This window comes from Centruroides vittatus, unplaced genomic scaffold, assembly GCF_030686945.1.
Source record: "Centruroides vittatus isolate TY-2023 unplaced genomic scaffold, ASM3068694v2 contig_817, whole genome shotgun sequence".
Taxonomy (NCBI): domain Eukaryota; kingdom Metazoa; phylum Arthropoda; class Arachnida; order Scorpiones; family Buthidae; genus Centruroides; species Centruroides vittatus.
The window spans coordinates 1,144,390-1,171,813 of record NW_027122532.1 but is presented as its reverse complement, the minus strand read 5'-3'; the positions used below and the strand labels follow the sequence as shown (position 1 = coordinate 1,171,813).

At 28.9% G+C, this 27,424-nt stretch overlaps 1 protein-coding gene across 1 annotated transcript in view; it reads right to left on the bottom strand.

The window, feature by feature from the left end:
• Nucleotides 1-27,067, bottom strand: part of Naa15-16 (N-alpha-acetyltransferase 15/16) — a 93,615-nt gene extending 66,548 nt beyond the window's left edge. Inside the window, exon 1 of the mRNA XM_067278683.1 lies at nucleotides 26,885-27,067. Within this exon, the coding sequence (XP_067134784.1) occupies nucleotides 26,885-26,941 (57 nt within the window). The 5' untranslated portion in view covers nucleotides 26,942-27,067. The remainder of the gene's footprint in view (nucleotides 1-26,884) is intronic.
• Between the last annotated feature and the right edge of the window lie 357 nt (nucleotides 27,068-27,424).

Below are 27,424 nucleotides of genomic sequence, written 5' to 3'. Positions count from 1 at the left end.
TGAAGTTCCCTGAGAAAAGAACAATAATCTTTCAAAAAAAAAGTCAAGCCAAGATGGCTTACATGCCAAGAATTTCAAATTTAAGTAATTCTGAATTCGGAGTCAAGGAATACCAATTTTCATTTAACTAAAAGTAATTAAATTATGAAAAACTCTTAATATACATGAAGCACAATGGTTTATTAATAAAATGTATTCCTGGAACACACTTATAAGTAATCACACACAATGTAATTACCATAAAGAAACAAATTAGTTAAAATTCAGCAGAACATGCTCTGTGAATGCACAAGTAGTCATTAATGTAAAAAATTTCTGAATATGTATGTATATATTTACACACACAAATTAAAATTTTATAGTTAATGCAACTTAGCAAAATTAAATGAAATTTTTTAATAAAAATTTGCAAATCTCAGGAAATTTCAAAATTATCTTTACAAGTACGAAGAGAAGTAGCCTATAAATATCATAATGACATTCTTTCTAAATCTTCTCCTTTACCAACAATACTTTTCTCTAATTTTGACTATGTTTTATTACAGGATGTCCTTCTTGTCCCCAACTTTCCCTTTTTTAATCTGGACTTGGGATCCACATAAAACACCAGGCTTTGGATTAATTAAGACACCCAACAATTCTATATCACATGTGATCAGAATATTATCTGAACCTATCATATTTTATTTCAGTGAAGTGAAAGGAACTGTTGTGTTTAACAAAGGCTAACCATTGTCCAACATTCTTTCCAAACTTGAGAAAATATCATTTAATTTTTCTTAAGATAGAGATTGATTTTCTAAACTTTGTTATAACCCCATATAAGTGTATTTTAATTTTTATGCATATAATTACAAACTATTATTATTATTACTTATAAGGGATGCATTATTTTGAAAAGTTACACAGAAGAATAACACATTGTACAATTTTCTTTACCATCAATATAACAATCTTGTCTATAAGGGGCTGTCTGTAAATGATGTTCACACTGAAGGGGAGGGAAGGGATTGAACTTCAGTGAATGTCTGTTTATTTCATAAAATGCATAAACTGTAAAAAATTTAATTACATTTGTTTCAAAATTTCTTAGCTACATGAGTAGAAATGAAACACACATCATTCATAAGGTAATAAGGTTTAAAGAGGGAGTCAAGTTTTGTTGGACATCGAAAGAAGAGAAGCAGTTACAGAAACTTCAACAAACTGGGGCAAGAGGAGAAGGGGAGTAAAAATTTCAAGAAAAATGCAGACAAAATTTATGAACAGCTCCTAATAGTCAATGAAAGTTCACTGTGAATTCAACAGATTAGACTAAACACTGATTGCATTTCTTTGGCCTATATTTAATTACAATAGAAAGTGTTTTCCAAAAATTAGACAATAATAGTAATTTAATTAATTGAATAAATGTTCATGAATAAATTTGTTAACTAATTTCCAAAGTTCTTAACTCTGCAAAAGTTAACATAGTGCATCTTGGATGCCATGACAAATATTTTGGAGTGTTTTTAAAAAAGAAATTGCAGTTTGACCTTCATTCTCAGAATATTTTTCTAAACACTCACTCTTCCTTATTCATTGTATTTATATCATTATTAACTTTTGATTGACAATAACTAAAAGCAATTTTTGATTCAAGCAGTCTAAAAGACATCGTGAGACCATTCCTGTAACAAACAAGGAATGTTTTATGCAGTAATTTCAATAAATTATTTAACTTTTTTAACTTAAGTAAATGTAATTTCTTAACTTTAAAGCAAATTACTGGTGATTTTAAAATTTTTAACTTCATTAGAATTCTGATTTGATTTTTTTTTTTACAGACATTCCTCAACTTACAATGTTTCAATGTATGATATCTCTCACACATGATGGCCAATGCGAGCGAAACAGAAGCACAGGAAAATGGTTAGAAATTGAATTCGAGCTGCTCTGCTCAAATGTGCTTTGTGTTAATACTCTTTCTTGAGACTTTTTATAAATAATACTTTATATCATCTTGTGTTTTACAGCATACTCATTATGTCTGCAAAATGCCTCGCTATGTCTCTGCTACTGGTAAGAAGAAGGCTATTACTCTCAATAAGAAATTTCAGATAATATCTGAACAAGGTAGTTATGGCAATCACTCCTGAGTTTGGGTTACTGAATCAATAATAGCCCAACACATGTTGGGGTATTATTGATGACCTAGTATTGTATGACCTTACATATAACCTACTTTTTATTTATTTATTTTTTCAACTTACGATACTTTTGATTTATAATGGGGTTATGTTCCGAAAAACAATGTAAGTCGTGGAGAGACTGTATACATCATTAAGTCAAAAGCATTGTCGATTTTTGGATGTTTTCTAGAAAAATGGTAATTCAATTCATGAATGACTGATGGAATATAAACCCTTATGTGACAATTTCAAAAACAATATATCAAATTCACTTGTTCCAATGCATGTTTTAAAGTGAAAATACAGAATTTGAGAGTATTAAACTGAGCCCTATGCATCTTGTAGACAGAAACTGTTTACATCCTGCTTGTAAGTGTAATGTTTATCATCATCACATTTACCACAATACATGTTGTCTCCATTATCATATCTTGTATAGTTTGTTTTGTAGCTGATTATGATATCATCAAATACAATAGACCAGAGGTGGCCAACAAGTCGATCGTGAAGCCAATTTTGGTCGATTGCTCGCGATGTCTTGACTTAATGTGTTACACTTGTAACTGAATGCAACACGTGAACGTAATGCACAAATGCAACAGTATGCATGCAGTTATGACTTGACTCAGAAAAACACAGCCATTTAGCTTGAATATTTGGTACTGTCATACAGTAGCTTCTTTTTTTTGGTTAATGTTATCTAAGGTAGCGAAACATGGTGGCCCTTCCGGTAATCTTGACATCACAGGCAATTAGAAATGAAATGTAGATGGTGCTCATGGTAATGATGATTTTGTATGCAAATTTTCAGCAAAACTATCCGAACTGGAAATATGAGGAATAATGTGAATATCGGTTTTGGTTATGATGTAGATGGATCGTGCATATTGTTAAGTTTTCTAAAGGTGTCTGTGTTTATTTAAAGTTTGTACAATTTTATCTATTTTTTTAAATTTAACAAGTAGGAAAATTTAGCTGATGTTAATTACCATTTTAAATGTGTCTTAAATGTGTTAAATGGGTGTTAAACATGTGTCAAACGTGTCATAACAAGGGATATGTTTCTCGTGAGTTCCGATGCCATGAGACAATGCAAATGACACATGGAAGGCGAGGAGTGCGTACATCGCAGATGCCAACCTCTGTAGAAACACTGCCTCTCGTAGTCGAAAAGGCAAGAGATGTGAATCACAAGGTTGCAGTTCCTTAGAGGCTAAACTTTTATGTACTTTCCAAGCAAATTATGTTTGAACCACTGATGTATCCATTCTCATAAATCACTACGTCCAGTTATCAATGGATTTGAGGTAGAATAATGAACTTTTTATTTTTCGTCTTCGATCCAAAAAAAAGGAAATGAAACCAAAGTCTCGGAAAAAAGTAAGTAGCAAATTTATGTTTTAAAAATGCTTTAGTTTAAAAAATAGTTAAAAAAAAAAGTTTAAATATACTGTAGTTGCGTATTGGTTAATGTTGACGGTCGCCATCTTGTTTGCACATATGCGTGCGCAAACAAGATGGCGACTAGAAGGGGCCACAATATTTTGCTACCAAAGGTAACATTAACCCTTTTTTTTATTATTAACAATATTATTATTATTAAGCAATATTATTTATCCACAGTGACAACGTTGAGTTTGAATTTTTCTTCTGTTTAAAATGTAAGTACTTTTTCTTTGTTTTAAATTAAATTGTGGCTTTTCGTACTCATCTATTTACTTGATAAGCGAGCTTTCTCGGCAACAGACCTATAAATTGCAGTCATTAATTATTAATTAATGGAATTAATTACCGCAGTTCATCAGTTTTTTAATTTTCTAGGAAAATATTTAATTCAATATTTATTCTTTAAATTGTCGTATTTCTTTCGCATTTTAGTATACCCACAAACACGAGTAGTAAACCAAAAAAATCAAAAAACTTATCATTTCAATAAAGAATGGGAACTCGATTACTTTTTTACAACGGCGAATGATAAATGTCGTTGCTTAATATGCCTTACCTCGATAGCCATTGCTAAAAAGGGTAATCTGGAGAGACATTTTTAGCTTTACATAACAAGTATGAAACAGATTATCCACCAAATTCCGAATTGAGAAAACATGAAGTTAGGGATCTTAAAACTCAATTTTGAAGTCACAAGCAGTAACTACTACATCATTCAAAGCTATCTCTTAGCAAAGTAAGCTATCTCTTAGCAAAAAAATGTAAACCATTTTTCCACGGTGAATTTGTGAAGGTTTTTTGGAAATGTCAGATTCACTTTTTAACTATTTTAAGAACAAGAGTGAAATTATTGCTGCAATTCATGATCTACAACTGTCTCGAAACACTGATGCGATGAATCGAGAAGATGAGTGGAAATGTAAGGAAAAAACAAAAAAAACAGTTATATAATGATATTAATAGATGTTCTTGTTTTTCCCTTCAGTTTGATGAATTGACAGATATAAGTGATACAGCACAATTACTTGTTTTCATTCATATGGTTTTAAAGGATTTTATATGTAAAGAATTGTTGGATATGATTTCTTTGAAAGAAAATACCAGAGGTGAAGATATATTCAAAGCCCTTAAAAAATTGCTCAATGATTTGAAAGTACACTTTTTAAATTAGTTTCAATAACAGCAGATGGTGCAGTTACAATGATAGGTCGCACAAATGGATTTATACCCCTACGTCAAAATAAAGATGAATTCCCAGCCGTTTCAGTTACCACTGCATAATTCACCAGCAAGTGTTAGTCAGCAAGAGACTAAACACAAAAGAGGTAATGGACGTATGTAATGTTTAATATTGTTAATTCAATTCGAGGAAGTTTCCTCAAATGACATCTCTTCCAACTGCAGCTCAACGAAGGCCAACCTGAATTATTACTACATACCAACGTAAGACGACTAAGCAGAGGTAAATTTCTGTAATGATTTCGTGATTAATTGCCTGAAATAATAGGTTTTCTTTACAAGCAAGATGGAAAAAGTGAAAATTTAAATGATGAAACTTGGCTTAGTGACTTAGCATTTCTTACCAATTTTACTTCAATATTAAGTCATTTAAATTTAGAATTACAAGGTAATAATAAAACAGTAATTGATATGATCAGCTGCATAGATGCATATAAAACAAAATTTATTTTGCTAATAGAAGATCTGCAACAATATAATCTGAATCATTTTCTAAATACGGCAGATAACCTACAAAAACATTAATTATAAGATCGACAAATACATCACAAAAATCCAAAAAGTAATTGAAGATTTTGAGGTAAGATTCCAAGATTTTAAAAAAATGAAAGAAATTGTGGAATCTATATCTTTTCCTTTTAAAAAAGATTTAAGTGTGAAATGCATTAGCCAAAAAATTTCAGACATATTTCATATTCAGAAAATTCTAGTCCAGCCTTTCCAAACTTTTTCAACTAAGAACCAGATATTTTCATTAATTTCTCTTGAAGTAACCTCTAATATATTAATATAAATAAGTTATATTTGCACAATAATTCTATCACAACTAGTATCTTACCACAATCATAATGGTTATGCAATATCATATAGTAAGATTTATTTAAATAATAATAAAATTTTAAAAGCATCAAATTATTTCAATTATAAATTTATTATTTTTTACTACTTTTTTCTAATTATTAAGCATTCAGCAGCCAGCTTTTTCCACATACCAGAAAACACTATTCTATTGCTTTAGACTATAAGCCAATCACTAGGAAACAACAAGAAAAAAATTAAGAGAAAACTTTATTTAGATTGATCCTATCAATCTTTATTTCCCTTGTGGACTCTATTGATGGGCATAAGGCCAAAAAGCACAAATTTTCCAAGTTTTCCAAGAAAACAGATTGAATTGTAAATTTGAAAAGCTTTGTTAACAAAATAGTTATTTTTCAAAATTTAAATATATAGTTTTTTGTATAAAGTTTTGATAATCACACTTTCATTAGACATTTATTCCATTTCATTATTTCTATTTATGGAGAGGGGAAAAAAGTTAATTCTACTATTCAATTATAAATATTAATCTTTCTGAATAAACAGCAGTTTGCTTCACAGTGATATTGTCATCAATATCAAAAGGTTAATAAATTGTCATCTTTGCATTTCATAATAGTCTTTTTTCTTATTTAGAAACAATAACTATTCTATTCTTCTAATAAATAAATACATACAGATATTCAAGAGCAAGTAATTTAATTATGATTCAAAAACATTTAAGATTATGAGCTCTAAACATTTGAACTTATATAAATTTTCAAACCTTACTCCATAAATTATTCTATTCTTGTTTAACAATTCAACTTTAAAATAATTGAAACAATTTTTAACACATTCAATCCTACATAATGAACCTTCTAAACAGCACCATCCTTGTAAAGACTCAATAATACTTTTGATTAGTCTTCCCTATAAATAATGAAAAACCCTTCAGTATCTATGAATTACTAAAAAAGATATAATTTTGCATTATAAACATTTTTATATCAAATTATGACTTTAAAACATTCAAATACATGTATACCTCATTACTATTATTATGCCACATACTTCAGTTTACAACACATGCTATTTCACATCAGTTTCATACATGAACAAACTACATCAAAGTTTACTATATTTTAAATAAAATTATTTATTTATATCTACAATAGAAACTGTCAATAAGCACAGATCTCCCCACAAGAGCAGCTAAAAGATTTTAATTTGATGCATAGTCTCTTCTCATTTAGTAGTGCACTTAACTTGTGGCTATTGTTGCATAGTTTGGCACATGTGATAGAGTCATTCCAATCACCCGTCCACAGCTCCACATCACTAATCATCATGTTTAGTCGACGTTCTTTTAAAATTCTTGATATCTGATAAACCATTTTAGAATCTGTAGAAGCCTATTACCCCTTTGGGTAATAGACTTCTACAGATTCTAAATGGTATGTAATCTTATAAATATCTTTCCATAGCGAACACCCATCAAAAGGTATTTAGATAAAAAATATCCAATGATCCTCCTGTTCCATTTCTTTCCACTAAAAAATAAGCTTTCCTTCTCCTTTATCTAAATGTAAAATTTTTCAGATTGACACCATTTTATAATGAACTATAATATCTAAAAGACTTATATGATAGATATGATATATATGACTGAAAAAAATTCATTTCTATCAGAGTATTTGTAGAGATGGAATTCAGCTCTGTTATACTTAACTGTCATGTTTTTAGGCAATGATTTAATAATAGTATAAGTGAATGCGCATTTTGGAAAATTTATGTTTACAGATAGATTGCATTATTGCACCAAGTTTTTAACTGGTTTGTGACCAAAGATGAGCCTATCTTTAACTTACTGACATCCATAATAAATTTACCATCTTCCTATTTAGACTATCTCAGCAACAAAGACATGCTCAGAAGAGCATTGTTATCATGACAGTGCTTCAAAAAGGGACCCCCCCATAGGTCCATACTTTATAATATAGCATCATTCATTCATCTGGTGACATCATTTAAAAAATATGCAAAAGGCAGTAGAAATGTCTCTCTTCATTTTTAGGCAATCATGTGTTATGTACTGTACAGTTAGTTATAAGTATATTATAACTTCTCACACAATCCCTGGAAAGGATAAATCAACAAAATAAAACCTTTTTTATATCCCAGTACAAACAGATTTAGAAACTAATGTTTTTGACCATTATCATGGTCTTCATCAGGCTATTGACCAGTATAAGATCTTATACTGGTCAATAGCCTGATGAAGACCATGATAATGGTCAAAAACATTAGTTTCTAAATCTGTTTGTACTGGGATATAAAAAAGGTTTTATTTTGTTGATATAAGTATATTATATTCACCTCTATCAGGTTATACATTAAAACACTTAACAAACAAGTGAATATCCTTTGCACCTCTCTTGCTCCTAATATATAGTTCCTGTAGCTGAAGATATGATTGAAAGGCCCAAACTACTTAAATTCATCACTTCCTCCAGTTTTAAGAATAATCCCTACCTATGGTAGGATTTTCAAGAACCATTATTACCAGAGATCCAAGGCTTTTCATCTTCTTTCTTAGGGTTTCCAAAGGTTTTAAATTTAATGTTTTAAAAATGTTCTGTTCTAGGCATTCCAATATTGGAATTTGATTGTTCTCTAACCTTAAGCAGACCTGGGGTAAGATCAAAAGCATTCACTGGATGTTTTATTAAACATTTTGTTACTGGATATAAAGATTCTTTACAGGTTGTCATTAGTACTAGTAACTGAGTTAGAAGATACCTTTATTCAAACTCCAACAAATTCTATTTGTCACTCTGGGGTAGGGCTACAGTTTGTTTTAAAGATCTATGCAAATATTCTTAAAATAGCTATCTTATTTAAATGCTCCAGTCATCTAGGATATTCTTCAAGTAAACTGAGTACATGATTAATTAATTAGCTTATTCTAATTCATCTCTACGACTGATAATTAATTAGCCTCAAGTAGCCCAATAACAATCCAACTATAATGTTCAATTAATCAAGTCGAATCAGCTCATAGTCCACATTTTAATCTCAGGAAGAAGTCCATATCTTCAGACCAATTAGGTCAAAACAAGAAGAGTTATAACTCCAAGCATTATTCTTTTGACAGATATAGGTTATCTCAAATTTGTCATCATATAGATATCTTCCTGATCATCCAGGTGATTCAGACAGATTGTACCATTTGTCTCTTGTTTAAAATTAATTAACTATAAAAAACAATCCCAGGATATTACTCTTTCTGTATATAATAATAGATATGATAGTATTTTGATAAAAAGTAATCTATGCTAACAACAGCTAGTAATTTAACATTAGTTCATACCATGTAACTAGAGTGCAAGTAATGTTCTAAATTTAATTATAGTACAGAGCTTTCAATTGATGTCTTAAATATATAATGCATTAAATTAATCTATTACAACAGAAGAAACTTCATAATGCGTAATAACATGTAAAAATAATACTTCTAGTACAAAATTATGCTAATTAATTATCAGTTAAAACTAGCCCTTTAGTTTTGGAAGGATATTAGAAAATATTTAATTTCATATCATAAACTCAACATTAACTACTGTAGTTAATATAAAAGCAGGAAGAACTAGTTTGATAAATTTATGTATTGAAACAAACATTACGAGCCACAACAAAAAAATTTTACAATAATTCACTTCATAATTCATTACAAATTTTAATAAGATTGCCACATAATTTACAAAGGAAATTATATAGTTATTTTATTGAAAATACAAAAATTAATTAAGAAACAGGAAGAATATTTTTATATATATAATCTATCAATACATAAATGCTCTTTGTTTTTGATCTCCTCTAATGTTGATATTGCTTGCTCTCTTCATACATTAGTCATGTGTAAAATTAATCGTAAATTAGGTCGTAGAAAATTGTGGTTGACCTAATTTAACTTTTTTAATTGAAATACACATATATTTACTTATACACTAAAGAGGAGTATATATTAAATGCATCTTGAAAAATATGTAAAACTAATTTATGCAACATAATAGAAAATTTGAAGTTTTTCATCTAGTACTCTACTAATTTAGTATTTTTTAATAAAGAATAAAGTATAAGAAACATAAGCATTTCAAAAATATAGTTTATATATATAAAAACTATTAAAATAAACAATTTTCATTTAATGTAATCAAATGATAATGCCAAATTCATGGAGCCTGTCAATACATTTATAAAATTTTGTTTTAAACCATAATTCACTGCAATAAATGAACTGCAAATAAAATTAAGTGTTTTATTGCATAATTTAGAAGTCATTAAATTATGCTCAATAAGTAAGTCTAATTTAAAAAAAGTACATTGTAACAGGTGCAGAACATTTTCAGGACCCAAAATTTCCCCCAAACATACACAATTTTCCTGAAAATTATTGCACACAATACAATTTTACAAATTTATTAATAATTATTACTATGTAGTTTGGAAAATACAAATTAAATTATACAAAGAAATAGGCCTACTCTATAATTTGCCACACAATGATATTCATTTTTTATGGAGATAAATTATTGTAAATATTAAATTAAAATGCACTATCAGATTACACACACCTGTCATATCTAATTAATATCTTTAATTGATACTGCCCAATATCTCATTATCTAGTGTGAAAAATCTTCTGAAATAGTTACAAATATTTTTCAAGCTAAATATTAGGTGGTTACAGAACCACAGTTTTGAAACCATGATTCCATAACAAGACCACAACTTCTTACTACAACTGCATAAGCATGTAAGTAGGCAGCAATATAATACACATGACTGACTGCTCAGAAACAAAGTAAAAAATGTGTCAATATCACTTTTAATTAAAACTTATGATCCCCACATTTTAATGATTTCCCCAGGCTTAGCCAAAACATTACATTTTTTTGCAGCTGCTGTCATAATAATTTTTCTACTGCAAATTTCCAAGATTGTTTTATTTTCCCGACTGTTTGCACAACTGGACACATTCTGTACCTCCGCATTGTAAATGTTAACGATACCGAATTGAGTTTATTTAATAATTTACGAAACATTGAATTATGAGTTTTTATTATCTGATCCTCATTCCATATTACCTTCAATAATCAACATTCTAAAACTGCTTCAAATGCCATTATTAACAAAAGTATGGGGATGTCTGATCAACTATGAGAAATATTTCAATGTTAATTACATGAGAAATTTTAGACTTACATATCTGTTCTGTAGACTTGATGTCATCCTTGCAACTTGTACTTTTATTTTTTTCATTGAAAAAACATGATTCAGAATCAGCAGTTGTCAGACATTCAAAAATACATTTAGTAAAGAAAAAGTTTTCTTTAACCGAATGTACTTCTGAATGCCTGAGACAATGCTGATAAAAATTATGTATACCGACAAATGAATACTCACCAATATCTTTCAAAATGCATGTAACGAGATCCAAATAGAAATAAATTAGAGTTATATTTGGACATATAATCTTCATTTTCTCATTGATAATTTAGAGTCTTGCTATGACTATCTTATTTTACTTAGCCTTGCAGAACATAAATCATTAATCACTAATGACTGTAAAAATTACTGATGTCAAAATCTGCTAAATTCAATCAATCACTTACTGTAACCCTAAACAGCAATTTTACTTCAAGTAAGTGATTAAAAAAGAACTTTTTAACTTGTAAAAATTACATAAAAACAGTCACCACTCATCAACAGCTTGTAACAAAAACTCAAAAGTACCTATTAAACATTAGGCTAAAATTTATCATTGGAAATATAAATTTATGACCTTTTTCAGAATAATAAAGATACTCATAAGGTTAGGTTTGATGATGATATTTTAATTTTCTGTTATTAATAAAAACATTAGTAATAGAAAATAAGCAAACAAAGTAAAGCATAATGAAAGCAAAATTTATTTTTAAACTTACTGGACACCAACTAGATAAATTAATAACACTAAAATGAGCCTTTGAGTCCAGAAACTAATTTTATTTTGTGCTAATGTTTACAGCCTTCTTTACTAGTTGTCTTCAGGCTGTTTTAGAATGATTAAAACATTTAAAATTTATTAACTCAAACAATAATTCAATGCCATCAATTAGAAAGTTTTTAATGTTCTATAGTTCAATTCCATTAGTGTAGACTTTTATGTTTGTTCTAAAGCTGCTCGAGGATGGCCAATAGATAGCCAAAAACATTAGTGTGGAATAAAATTAGTTGCTGGATTCAAAGACTCATTTTAGTATTATAATTTTTTTCAGTTTGCATAATATATTTTGAATAATACAGTATAAAATTCTATTCAGTAATGAAAATTAAAATGCCAAATTTAACCATTCTAAGATTTATTTTAAAAATATCTACTAAAACATCAATTTTATTAATGTTTACAAATTCAAGATACAGGTTTATATATCAGGGAAGTAGACTTAATTAGAAGCAAATTCCTTACTAAAGGAGTTGGAGTTTGTAAAAATGGACCAACTCCAACTCTTCTTTTTTCATTATGTACTTTACATTAAACTCTTAACAGGAGCATTAACCTCCTCTCATGTATTGTAGGAGCCAACTGTAATGCAAGATCTTATTTCATGATAATTTCATCATCTTTCTTTGCATATCATTAATAACTGTTGATTTTCTTTTCATAAATTTTTATTGTCGAAAGACCCATACAAAATAGCTAAGAAAACTCAGGTTTAATCTAACGTTTTTGACTAGGGACTATAACCACAGACAGAAAACATTTTGTGTGTCAATGTGTGGTTGAAGACGAAAATGATAGTGGTGATAATGAAAATCGCTGAAAAAAAATAAGTACTTTCAGTTTTCATAGGAATGCCTGATAGTTCACTTAAAAATTGCTTAAAAGTAGCTTGATGATTCACTTAGTAGGATAAAATAACTATTCTTGGATAATATAATGAATGTATATTTTAAATTATTATTTAGAGGTAGGTAGGTGGTCAGAACTAAAATTGTATGGTTGGAGTCAGTTAAGGGTTTGGTCTAAAGACTCCACAGCCCTGTTATACACATTATAAAATGATAGTGATAGCTTTTTTTGTAATGATTGAGGAAGATAAACTCCATTAAGATAAGATTAACTTTTTTCTAAATAACTCACCACACCGGAATTACTTCAAAAAATTACGCACACAGAACCTTTTACGGTGTGATAATGCATAAATATCGACAAACACGTTTTCGAATCCCTTCTGGGCTCTGCATCAGGTACCAAACCAACTTTTTTTTCTAAACTTTTTGATATTAAAACTGACTAACTTAATTTGAAAACATCTGTATAAAAACTAAAACTGATACAATCCTTAATTTATAATTCTTGATTACATAATATAAACAGTTATATTTACAGAACCATTCTAATTCTTAAAATTTCAAAGAAAGCGCCGAAAATAAACATAATGTTGGAAAATACTACAAAAATGAAAACTTAAAAGTAAATACAGCTTCACAAAATAAAGTAAATAAGAAACTATAAACAATAATATAACACTAATAATATGTAGTATCTTAACATACAACAGTTTTTACAGGATCTAAACAAAAATGAAAAACTAAGTTCAAATTAATTATTTTAAAGGATTAAAATGAATGAATTCAAAGTCAATTAAGTGTCAATATATTTATATGAAATCACACATACACAGGTAAGCATGACAAGTTTGCTTGCTGTGCAATATTATTTATAAATAAAAACTGATTAAAAATATTGGGTTGTTCGGAAAGTTCGTAGCGATTTTTGATAGCCGACAGTTGAGACACCGATTGACGCAAAAATGATTAAAATTGTACAAACCAATGAATATTACGATAAATGACCTTGAGACGTGTCCGTTACAAAAAAACCATTAAGATTATTCAAATAGCGTTTAATTTGGCTCATTGCAAAAATGGATGCGAACAACGTGCATTATCGACACTTGTTTCTTTTCTTTTTTCGTAAACGCAAAAATGCTGTACAAACAGCAAAAAAGATATGTGATGTTTATGGTGGGAGTGCTGTATCAGAATCAACTGTTCGAAAGTGGTTTGCAAAATTTAAAACGGGTAATTTCAGCCTTGAAGATGCTCCTCGCTCAGGAAGACCTCCTGTTATTGAAGAGGACCAAATCAAAGCATTATTGGATGAAAACCCTCATTACACAACTCGAGAGATTGCAGACATAGTAAAGTCATCAAACAGTACTGTATTTCAACATCTAAAGAAGCTCGGATACGTGAATCGTTATGACATTTGGATACCTCACGACTTAACGGAAAAAAACTTACTGGATCGCATCTCCATTTGTGATTCTCTTGAAAGACGAAATGAAAATGACCCTTTTCTGAAGCGTTTAGTGACAGGTGATGAAAAGTGGATCATTTATAACAACATCAGCCGAAAACGATCGTGGGGTAAGAAAAATGAATCACCATTAAAAACTCCAAAGGCCGGTCTTCATCCAAAGAAGGTCATGCTCACTGTCTGGTGGGATTGGAAAGGAATCCTGTACTATGAGCTGCTTCCACAGAATCAAACAATTGATTCTGATAAGTATTGTTCCCAATTGGATAAGCTGAACATGGCAATTAAAGAAAAACGTCCGGAACTGGCCAATAGAAAAGGCATTGTGTTTCACCAAGATAATGCCAGACCTCACACGTGTTTACGAACACGCCAAAAATTATTGGAACTAGGCTGGGATGTTTTACCCCACCCCCCCTTACTCACCCGACCTTGCCCCGTCGGACTACCATTTGTTCCGTTCTCTACAAAATTCCCTTCATGATAAAAACTTTGATACTTTGGAAGCTTGCAAAAACCACGTGGATCAGTTTTTCGCGGAAAAAACTGGAAAGTTCTACGAAGAGGGTATCATGAAGCTGCCCCATAGATGGCAACACGTCATTAAAAACAATGGCGCATACATAATGGAATAAAAGTATATTTTTAGTATTAAAACAATTTCTTTTATTTCTCTTAAAAATCGCTACGAACTTTCCGAACAACCCAATAACAATTTTACTATTCATTGTTTTAACACATCAACCACAACATATTTAAAATACACATTAAGAAAAAGGTTCACTAAAAGCAGAAAAGCTCCTTGTATGTATTTATATAGTTTTGGCTAAGTACCATATTTTCACAAATAATAATCCATGAGTTTTTTTGTTTTTAAAAGACCATTTGAAGGAGTGTAGGTTATGCAATAGAACAGGTTATATGCCAATTTTAAACTACAATTACAAACTCACACCTATGGAGCAATGGCTGTGCCACAGGTGTGGGTAAACAGGACATGTTATGCAAAATATCTTATTTTCATTACACTAATTTTCTGCAGATTATATGCATGAAAATGAAGAACGTGTAACTTCAATTTTATATAAATTAGCAAGAATCCGTTAAACATTCAGTTCGATCAGAATATGACTTTAGAATTAGTTCGAAGTCACGGTCATTAGACTTTTAAATTGTATTCATACCGAATGAAATCTCTAAACATTTTCATAAATGCTATTCATCTCATCTTCCTTAACTTTACAAAAATCAATTGTGAAAGGAATGAAAATTTTTGAAATTTTTTAAAATACAGGTTTTTCTTTTTATTTTAAAATCGGTTTATTATTTTTACATATTACGTTTTGAATATCACACTGTGTACAATATTTTTAATTGAAAACTTATTTCCATCCATTTTTGTGAATATTCAAATATTTATAAAAGATTTCACTATGAATAGAACTACTTCATAAAAGTATCTTCATGTATTCTCATACCTGTTTGATCAATTCCTTTCTATTATATAAAACCATTTTAATTCTTGTATATTCTACATTATTACTCATTTACAGGTACTTATTCTAGCATTTATTTCATTTACCATAACCCTGCCATTCTAAGATAAAAAAATTTTACAATTTCAAAATTGTTGTGTAAGAGGAAAAAACTTTCTAAATAATCAATTTTATTATTTTGTTGAGTAACAAGTGAAAAAATATTACATAAATGCCATGAAATAAGTAACATTTGCAATTCCAATTCCATGCTGTTCTGCATATGTAATTACTTTTAATCCTGTATCATAAACCCTCATTAGTAAAAAAGCTCATCTGAACTGAAACTGTTGTTTTTAGCTAGACTATGTGTAAATTATGTAAATTGTGATATTGTGTAAATTATAGGATAAAATAACATTGTTACATCTATTATTGGTGTGTAATGCATCATGTAATCTCTTATGATGACTGCTAATTTTTTATTTTATTTTAACGAAAGACAACGGCCATACAAAGTGTTTAGCTGGTGGAAGAGGGCAGGAAGACGAGATGGGAAGGAGGAGGGTGAGGAGATAGAGAGAAAAGGATTCCTCAGAGCAGTGTATATGAAGTTACTACTCCCCCTCTACAATTAATGACTGTGATTGCTGTTTGAACTGTGAACTTTAAGACACCATCAATTGTAAGAGGTATCTCTATTTTCAGACAAGTAAAAAAAAAAAAAACCAATTCTTAGAATCAAGAAAATACACTATTTAAATATGAATTTTTTAAAACATATTTATGGTCTTATCTTTATACCAATATGCAGTATATAGCAAAAAAACAGCAAATTTTCTTCCAAAAATAACAATGAATTTTAAAATCTTTATAACTTTCAAAAATGAAAATGCAATGTGCATATTTTGGCAACCATTTTTGTAAATGATTCTTGCAGTAGGTTACCTACAAATTAATGCATAATTAGCAACACGAAGACAGTAGTCAGTTAACATATGTTTCACCTGAGCTGTGCAATATAATAATGTTTTCTGCATATTAAATTTTATATATAGTGAATGGCCATAACAAACTAACAAAAATATTAACAAAAAAAACTAACAAAGTATTTTTTTAATACAAAAAATAAATACTTTTTATATCTATCAGATAGTGCTAAAAATTACAACACAGCTATATATATATATATACACACACACACACACACAGAAATCTTGATATAGTAATTAAAATTTTATATATTTTCTTTATAAAAGAATAATGAAACTAACTGTTTTTAAACAGTATTTTTTTTGTTTATGTTCAATTATTGATAAATACTATTTTTAAAGTAAAAGGAAAAGTTTTACTTTAAAATCAACAATTTTATTTTTTGATAATGATAATACTTTAGAAAAGTGGTGCCCAAATTTGCTAACAGGCTGGCCAGATTGTATTTAAATCATAGGTAGGCAGGCCACAGTATTTTTAAACATTCCAAGTATTTTTCATAGAACATTTGTCTTATCCAATCACCTCTATCTGTAAAAATATATAAAACTTTCCTTTATTTGACTTGGCATAACCAAGAGCAAGTATTACGAAATTATATAATTTTTTGTTTAAATTATGGCTGATGTTTTAATTATCTCTGCAAGCCAAGTACTCTATGAAACAGCAAGATCTGGCAATAGACCACAGTTTGAATATCACTGTTTTATGATAACAAAATTCTAGAAATCTTAATACCTGTCCTTATATATTCTCTCTACTTATTTCAATACGCTGTATAAATTTTATATTGTGTAAATAATGAATAATGCTCTGCAAATATTGTAAATAAGCATTTATATAACACAAAAATAGACTAATTAGATCAATAAATTATTTACTTAGTTAGGCTTATATCTACAAATAATTAGTTTCTTACCATATATTATTGATTTACATCTACATTTAATCTAATTAATTATTGGAAAGCAATTCTTGTTATAAGCATGTCTAACTTCTAAATTTGAATCAAGATTATTGTTATAAATAAATCTGTAATTTAAATTAAATTATAAATGTTAATTAAAAAAAAACACTAAAACTTAATTTAATAACTAATTTCATAGATTCAGTAAACACATTGACTAAAATGCATATTTTCATTTACAAAATGTATTCTAATAAATCAAAGTATTCAATAAAAACTGCTTTTTAATTATTATTATTAATTCATGATAAATAAATTATATCACAATTTAAAAAACAACAAGTCGATCGTCCAAAGTTAGTCTGTCATTCTCTGATGAAATTCAAAATTACCGGCACATACTTAGAATAATTAAACGTCAAACTGAATAGAATAAAATTCCATATTTTAGTTATAATGCATGTTCAGCAATATACCAAAAGATTTAATAATGTATAATCAGAGTTAAACAGTTTCTACCTTTATACTGAAGTTACTTATAAGAAGCTAAACTTTGAGAATGATTTACTTGCAAAAATAATTTTTGATTAGAAAATTAAACAAAATTTATTGGTAAATTACAAAATATAAATATTTATTCCTAACTGATCAAGCATGCATGATAGATTCTATATTGTATTTCTTTCCTTCTAAATAATCACTAATTCCTTCTAATAATCACTAATATTACAATCATGCTTTAAGTTAAATACAAAAAATAAGAAAACAATTTAATATACAAAAATCAACATTCCATTTTCAATCTAACACTAAATCAATTATACATAACTTTTTGGAAAGTTTTATGAGAATAATGATATACAGATTATTACAAATAGAACAATTACAGTATTGCTTAATTCTGAAAAATATTAAGCAATAAATTATAATTTAAGATAAATTATATACAAGTATCCTAAATACAGTCGTCAAAAAATTATTGACATGCCACAAATTTTTCACTTTTAACAGACAAAATGAATAAAAAGTACTGTTCTAAAACATATATTGTACACCACAAACCATATTCTACATTCATATACATTTATTTCTATGTTTTTAAATAAATACAATCTTCGAAAGATACTACTGAAAATTTTACAAAGTACAGTAGAGCATCGATTATCCGACTCAATTGGGGACTGGGGTTGGTCGGATAACTGAAAAAACGAATAACCGAAAAGTATGAAAAAATACATTATTAGTATGGTATATTAGTATATCCCATGTAATTAGTATATTGCTATTAACCTACTTCGCATTGAATGTTCATCGATGTTAAGCCTAACAAATTCTTTTTTAAAATAATAATCGTTGCTATTGTATTGTTAAAGATTATTTCTTTATTTTGCACAAAATAAATACAGTACTGTACTGTATATTGAAAAATATAAAACAAAAAAATATATAGTCTAGTTACATATTTTACATAAAGTAGGCCTATACATTAGAAAAAGAAGTCCAAAATTTTCTTTTTTCGCTGCCGTTTTTTTGCCGCTAAATCTCACACACGTTTTAAAACAGCAATTTGATAGTGTCATTGAATAAAATTAAGCCTCGTTTATGTACTGGCCTCCCTTTCATGGTCAATTCGTGTTGCCAGCTAAAACACGCAAAAATTTAACAAAAATAATATTAAAGTAGCCAAGACAGCCAAACATTGTAGTGCCACATCACTAGCGAACATTTGAATTTGCCGACTAGAACGCGGTCGGTTAACCGACGTGACGGTTGATTGGGGGTCGGATAATCGATGCTCTACTGTAATTATTGGCACAATACAGGTTTCTTCATTTTTATCTCCTGTAAAAATGGAACAGTGCAATTATTTGTATAAATAATGAAAGAAGAAAGATTGTTGAAAGGTAATTTATCCTTGGTAAAATTGGTAAGATATCGTTAACAAGTTTAAATCCACTAGAAAAGTAAAAAATAAAACAGGAAGAGGAATAAATTCACCACAGAACAGAGTAATAAAGAAATTGAGAAATTATGCTTTTGTAAGTAGTTAAAATAGCCAGTGAATTGAAAATAGAAGAGTGTCAGTGTTACACATCAGACTGTTCAAAACAAATTGCATGAGTCTGGTTATCATGCTGAAGTTGCTTGGAATAAACCATGGATAAGCAAATGAAACAAAAAACAACTTGAGTGGGTTAAAAAGTAATTATGAGTCCAATTACATTTTGGAATCGTTACTTGGCATGATAAAAGTAAGTCCAAAATGTATGGACACAATGGAGAAAAACAGGAGATAAAAAATTAATTGCATTTCATACCAAATAAAGATTTAGTACATTATATCATAACATTACACCATAACATTACACAAGGAGAAACATTTAATCAAATGTGTATTAGATCAATTGTAAAACATGGAGCTATCCTTAATGCACTAGCCTTAATGCATGGAGTGCTTCAGTGAAGCTGTTGGATGTACGAGCAGCAAAAGAATTGAAAAACTGATGTTAAATAGTATTAACACACTTCACGCCAACATAAAATAAAGAGTAATTAACACATTTGTGTTGTGGTGTTATTAACAGTTAATTGAAATGTTTCACATTTAAACGCAAGTACTTTCAACAACTTACTGTTGTCATCTTCAGACAAAATCGAATATTGTAGTTTTTGAATAAATTAGCTTTTTTAATGGACTATTTAAATTACGTAAAACGTCAATAAACATCAGTTTATTGATGTTTATTGATGAGACTAAAACATCCCATAAAACATGTGTTTATTTCAGCCATTAAATTAGAATTAGAATTTCTGTCTCCAAACACAACAATGACCCAACACATACAGCTACAATAGTAAAAATATTTGAAATGTCAGAATATTATCACTTTGAATTGGTGTGCTCAGTGACCAGATCTAACTCCCATTGAATGTCTGTAGGAAGAAATAATAAGAAAACTAGCCAATAGACATCCAAAAAAACAAAAGTAAGTTGAAACAGATGATACAATTGGCATGAAATAAAACTGATCCCTAAATTCTGTGAAAAACTAGTTACAAAGTATGCCTTGTCATGCAAAACAATTATTAAACCAAAAGGACCACTATGAAATACTAAAAGTTTCATTGTGACAAAATTCTATGTTTATATGACAAAGTTTGACAATAATCCAATCTTGTGCCAACAATTTCTTTTGCAAAGTTCTCAACAGTATTTTGTTTTGTGATATTTTTAAATTTTATTTACTTTAAAATAGAAATAAATGTATATAAACATATTTATCTTTATTTATTCCTGATTCTGCCAGAGCATAAATCGGGTTAAATACTGAGATATAATTAAAGCACAAGTAAATACATACATAATAACAGAGATAACGTACAAACAGTATGACAATAGAGAAGAGGTATGAACAGATGGTGAGGTGACCAATACAAATCAACCGATATGATACATAGCTTGAGAGTAGAACATGTACAGTAGCATTAAAAATAGACAATACTAATAGTAATAATAAAAATTACACAGATATATGTTGCAGCAGAACGAGTAATGATATGTACAATAATGTGCAGGAAGTAAATAGAGATAGTGCCCAATGACAGACATGACAAAGTTAATGAATGATGGAGCGTATGTGATACTTATGAATCAATTTTTTGAATGCTTTGTAGATGTCACTATCCTTAAGAAAGACAAGAAGTTCACAAGGCCAATTAATACCCCTCTGGCTAAGAGCAAGGGCAAGCTCATGCCTAGCATCCTCGGTCATTGAACACACGTATGTATAGTGCTCAACATCATCACGGCAAGTACAGATGTCCGTTGCAGATTTGCCAAACCTCTGAAAGTAGGCTCCAAATCTCCCATGCCCGGTGAAGAATTGGGTGGTTTCAAAGTCTGGACTAACCCAGTGGTGAAAAAGTTGGTCATGAATAGATGGGAAAAAGTTCCTGGCAAGGCAATTGTAGCTATCCCATCTCTGTTGCCAGAGATCCAAGCTGTAGTTCCAATGTTGGAGCTTAAGAAAAAAGGCAGGTAGCACTGAATACTTGAAAGGGCCAGAGATACTGGTTGTTGCAGCCCTCCTGGCAAGTAGATCTGCACGTTCATTACCTAGACTCCTGATGATCCCTCACCCATTCCAGGGAATAGGAGTTCTGAGCACAAGGTACTTACTACAAATCTTACTGGAAGTAGAATTACCATTTGCTCCGATAGTGCTTCAGCAATCAATGCACTTAGGAATCCCAACAACCTTCACCCTCTGGTTAGGAAGGTTTAGAACCTTCCTAACCAGAGGGTGAAGGTTGTTGGGATTCCTAAGTGCATTGATTGCTGAAGCACTATCGGAGCAAATGGTAACTCCACTTCCAGTAAGATTGGCTTCACACCATTGAACAGTCATGTAAATGGCACAGAGTTCTGCCTGGAATATAGAGCAGTCAGGATGAAGAGTGTCAGAGTTCTGATATATTTCCTCCTCATTGGCAAAAACGACGAAAGCCAAGCCCATGCCCACTGCATTCTTTGATCCATTTGTGAAGATTGTATAATCAGCAGCAACTGTAAAGGATAGGTTGAACCCACATCTCACTGCTAGATGAGGAAGGTGGGTAAATGGGATATCTGTCTCATAGGTGCCTTCAGCATTGGAGGTAGAGTTCAGAATGATGTCATGGCCTTTCCTAATAATAAGTACAAGCAATGTGCCTCAAATGAAGATCCAGAGGTGGTTTCCTATGGATGACCTGAAGAGAATTATTCGAGGCAGTAGAATACGCTCTTGTAAGCCTGAAAAGGGCCCTACGCCAAGCAGATTGAAGACGGCAGTAGTTGTGACTGAGAAAGACAGCGTTTTCCCAGACAGCCACAGCATACGAGATAATGGGAATGAAGACCCCATTGTAAATACAGTTTAAGGCAGCATGATTAAGCTCCCAGTATTTTTTAGCAATCCTTTGTAAGTTATTGAATACAAGAGTGGTTTTATCAGTAATCTAATGGATGTGGAGGCCCCAAGACAGTTTATGCTCCAGGACAACACCAAAAAACCTCAAGTGAGAGACAATGCGAATGGATCGACCATACATCTTAATGCATGGAGTGCGAGAGTAAAGATGTGGAGAGTATGGTTTAGTGAAGACGATAACTTTGATCTTGTTGGAATTAAACCGGAGTTTATTAAAACTGCCTCACTCACTGACCACAGGAAGGACAGCAGCAGCCCTAGTCTCAAGCTCACGCCTCAAGTTTCCAGGAATAACGAGGAAAGCATCATCAGCATAAGCCAGAGCACTAACATGCTCACCAAAGTCAGTGTAGAGAAATTCATTAAAAAGGACCATAAGCAGAACCCTGAGGACAGCCACGCTCCAAGTGATGGGAAAAAGTGTTAGGACCTGATCTTAAAGATGGCCTCCCTGTTGGAGAGGAAATCCCTGGTTAGCTGGTAGAGATTAGCTGGACACCTGCTCCCTTGCAGCAGCCTGTGTAGAATGAGAGAACACTGGGCAGAATTAAAAGCATTCTCCAGATCAAGACTAATACCTAGAACATATTTAAATGATGAAAAGAGTTCACATACTAAAAACATAGAATATGGTTTGCAATGTTCGTTTTAGAACATTTTAAACAGTACTTTTTGTTTCATCTATTAAAAGTGAAAAATTTATGGCATGCTAATAATTGTTTTGTTGACTGTGTGTATATATATAGCTCAGAAATGTATGAAAAACAAAATTATTACAAAAAGATAGAAATCTTATATTTCAGGGTAGGGGTGAGTTTTAAAAAAACTGTAAATGCCAATAACAAAGTTTTCATTAATTCTGACTCCACTTTATGTACAATGCAACCCCTCCCAACCCTCTTGACTTTTAACCATCAAAATTTAATATCATTACTGGTCACATATTGAAATAACCCTGATATTTCTCAAGATTACATGAACCAAATTTTATAAGCAGTTGTTTTTATATTTTTGAGCTTGTAGAGTGTCAAAACATTGAGATACAAAGAGAAACAGGAAGCCAAAATTTAACTGACCACCATACTTTCCTTACTTTATTCTATAAATAAATGGGAGAGTAATACATTATCACAAATGTAAACACAACTGTATTCAATTAAAATCTGTGTATTTTTTGATTAACCTCACAAATGATGACCAAATGCCACAGTAAACCATAAGATAATTAACATTTTCATAAACTATTTACAAAACCCGTAACAAAAGTATTTAGTAAAAATACATTGGAACAAATATTGTTAAAAATATAATTACAAAGAACAGTACATACGCAATAAATTATATTCATATACATACAGCCTTCACTTATTACACATCATAATGAAACAGTTTGTTTATTAATATTCATTGTAAAAAAATTAATAAACTGATATAAAGAAAATTTGATTTTTTAAAAGCTGCTTTTATAAAGTATCAACAGACAGTTAAACAGAAAAAAAATATGATACCGAATAATTTATTTTTTACATAATGCAAATATCCTACATACAATCTATCTGAAATAACAAAGAATTTGATATATTTATATTTGTACAGTATATAAACTTATCAAATTCCTTATATATCACTTCTAAGGGAATTACTTTTTTTATTAAATAATTAAAAAAACACTTGATATTTGCAAAGATTTAAAAACATATAAGCTTAACGTAACTGTTTTAATTGATTTAAGATGCTGATATCAGTATGAAATAATTATAACCATTAAAAAAAAGTTACTTTTTTTATATTAGGACACAAATTAAAAAATTAATTCAGTCAATTCCATATACATTATATCATATACAAAAATATTTTATACTACAAATCACTACACAATTTACTTTTTTATATTTGAATAAAGATATTCATTGATTATTTTCATTTTAAGCAGCTTATTTGTATCTGTTATTATATCAAAATATACCTTGACTTAAAATGTTATTGATTTGCATAGCTTAGTGAAATATTTAAAATTTTACTTCATTTTATCATTATGAACTTTAACATATAGCATAACTTGAACATTTAACATTGTACACTTTTAACCATTTTTAATATTTTAATACTAAAGATGCAGTGAAGTCCACGTCTTTACAAACATATCTCAATTATTTTGTGTGTGTGTGTGTGTGTGTGTGTGTGAATATCTGTTAGAATGTGGAATTCAGTAATCAAATCCAAAAAAATAGCATTGAAATTAATAAAATCATATATAAAAATAGAAATTTGATGGTAAACTTAATCAATATTCTCGTCTATTAACGCTTATATTTTGTTACAAATTATGTCACTAAATAGCAGCACAAATTTAATGAACATGTTTCTTTCAACATATATTTTACTAGATTTTTTTGATAAGCTTATATAATATGGATAATTATAGTTAATTAAGAAGTAATTTAAATTTTAAATTTTTTAATGTGTAATGTATAACAACTATAAATAGAAGCTTTTAATTAAGGTGACAAAATCAGATAAAAACAGAAATCTATTAGGTAACATAATATACATTGAAGTGGAAACTTTTGTTCTATCACATATTTACATTTATATTAAAAACAACTGGAGAAAATGTGCAAAGGTTTTAAATAAATGAATAATTCACTGACTTGAAAAACTGCTAAAATAATGCAAATATTGCTTATTTAAATCTTAATTCACAAAGAAAATAGAATTTATTTGATCTCATTTAATAACAACTCATTTAATTCAAAAAATAAATACATATATAAATAATAAGCTTATGCCAGAACTAAGTGTTGATATTTTAATCTATAAAAAAAATTTTAAAGACTAACATCTATTTAAAAAGTTCAGCTGTTTCCTCAAATACAAAAGTTAACATTCATTTCAATATAAAAATAACTTGAAAACAGAAAAAGCAGTATTTTAATTCTAATTTCAAATGTTTTCCTATAATTGATTAACTGATTGATTGATTAAACTAAATTCTATAAAATCAGTGATAAATGTTAAATCATATCTAACTATTAAATAAGATTTGAAAACAAATGACTAAAACAGAACATAACATTTAATAAATTTTTAAGAATTTTCAATTAATACTTTTAGTCCTTTTGATTTGAATCACATAAAATGCTGATTTAATATGTAATAACATTAAAATTATGAAAACGGAAAGAAAACACATGAGAATATAAAGATATAGAGTTAGAAATCGAAATAGTTTTAGATAAATTAAAAATTAATCTCATCGTATAGGTTTATTTATGATAAAAAGATATTCATAATCCAACTTTTCTCTTGTATAATCAATACTGTATGTATTTATTATTACTAAATTCTGATTATTATAAATATTGGGATATTTTAAATATATACTAAATTAAACACAATCTTTTACAGGTAATTACAATGTTTTTATAGTTAATCTTCAAATCAAAAAATGAAAATGTTCTCTTATATATTTTCTATTACTTAAACCAGTTTGAAATTCAAATAAAAGGTAACCTTCACTCTCTTGCATTGTTTTTACAAATAAACAATTATACTTTCTATTATAAAATATGGAAAAACTCTGTAAAACCTAAAAGCACTTTAATATTTACATTTATCAAAATAATATGAATTAAATTCCTCTGTTATTTAACCAGGTGAGTTCTTAATTCAAGAATTCTTATGTTTTATATCATATTACTCCTATAAATAATGATTTAGAAATACAACGTAAGAATCTATTATTATTTTGAATCATATAAACAAGAAGAAATATCATTGTGTAGGATTATTTAAGTTAAGAATATATTCATAATCCAACTGTTTTTCTTGTATAATCAATACTAAATGTATTCATTGTTATTACTACATTCTGATTATTATAAATATTTGGCTATTTTGAATATATACTAAATTAAACATAATTATAATGCTTTTAAAGTTAATCTTCGAATAAGAAAATGTTCTGTTTATTTTCTATCATTGATTCTTACTTAGACCAATTCAAATAAAAGCTAACTTTCATTCTCTTGTATTGTTTTGACTGATAAAGAATGTACTTTCCTATTAAAAACTATGCTACATAGTATACAATTTACTACATACATAATGCTACATGCATACACAACATACACACAGTAAAACCTAAAATCATTTTAATATTTACGTTTATTAAAACAATATGGATTGAATTCCTCTATTATTATTTAAACAGATAAATTATTAATTGAAGAATTCTTGAATTTTTAAAAATTCAAGAATTCTCATATCATATTACTCTTTTTATACAAATAATAATTTAGAAATCTAACACAAGAATCCATTATTATTTTGAATTCAAAACACAATACGAAATGGACGTTTACGTGTAAAAGAATAAACGTGTGTTTGTCTGTACGTAAGTAACGAATTGAAATATTTAAAAATTTCACGATTTTAAATTTCATTTTAATGTCTATATATCGTTAAGCCTCGAGTTAGGTGTAACTCTTTAGGTTACATTTATAACTTACCAAAATCCTCTTGAAAAGAGCATTTTCTTTTGGTGGTAAAGGTTGGCTAGGGGACATAATGAAACTAATTTTATACAATTTAATTATTTAGTACAAATTCCCTTTTGTACACGCTTCTCTATCAACCTCGTGGTTGATGTCCAATATGGCGGCAGTCGTTGCTTTTAATCCCGCATTTATAGTATATACAACATTTTATTAGCCTAAAATCGTATTATAAAGAATCTAATAAAATAAATAAAAATAAGAAAATAAACAAAAAATAATTTCTTGTTATATATTTGTAAGTTGTTTATTTAAATATTGATACGAATAAAAATTAAATTGTTATTTATTCCATAGTTCATCGAACTTGTGTATATCATCATAAATTAAACACGATAATAAAGTTTAAAATGTAAAATTCTTATTTAAGTAAATAAAATATTATTTAATATTTTAAATAAAAGTATTTTATCTAAAATCCACTTTTTAAGAACATTAATTTTTTTTTAAATTTTAACTAATTTTTTTTTTCTAAAAAGCCATTTTGCATTAAAA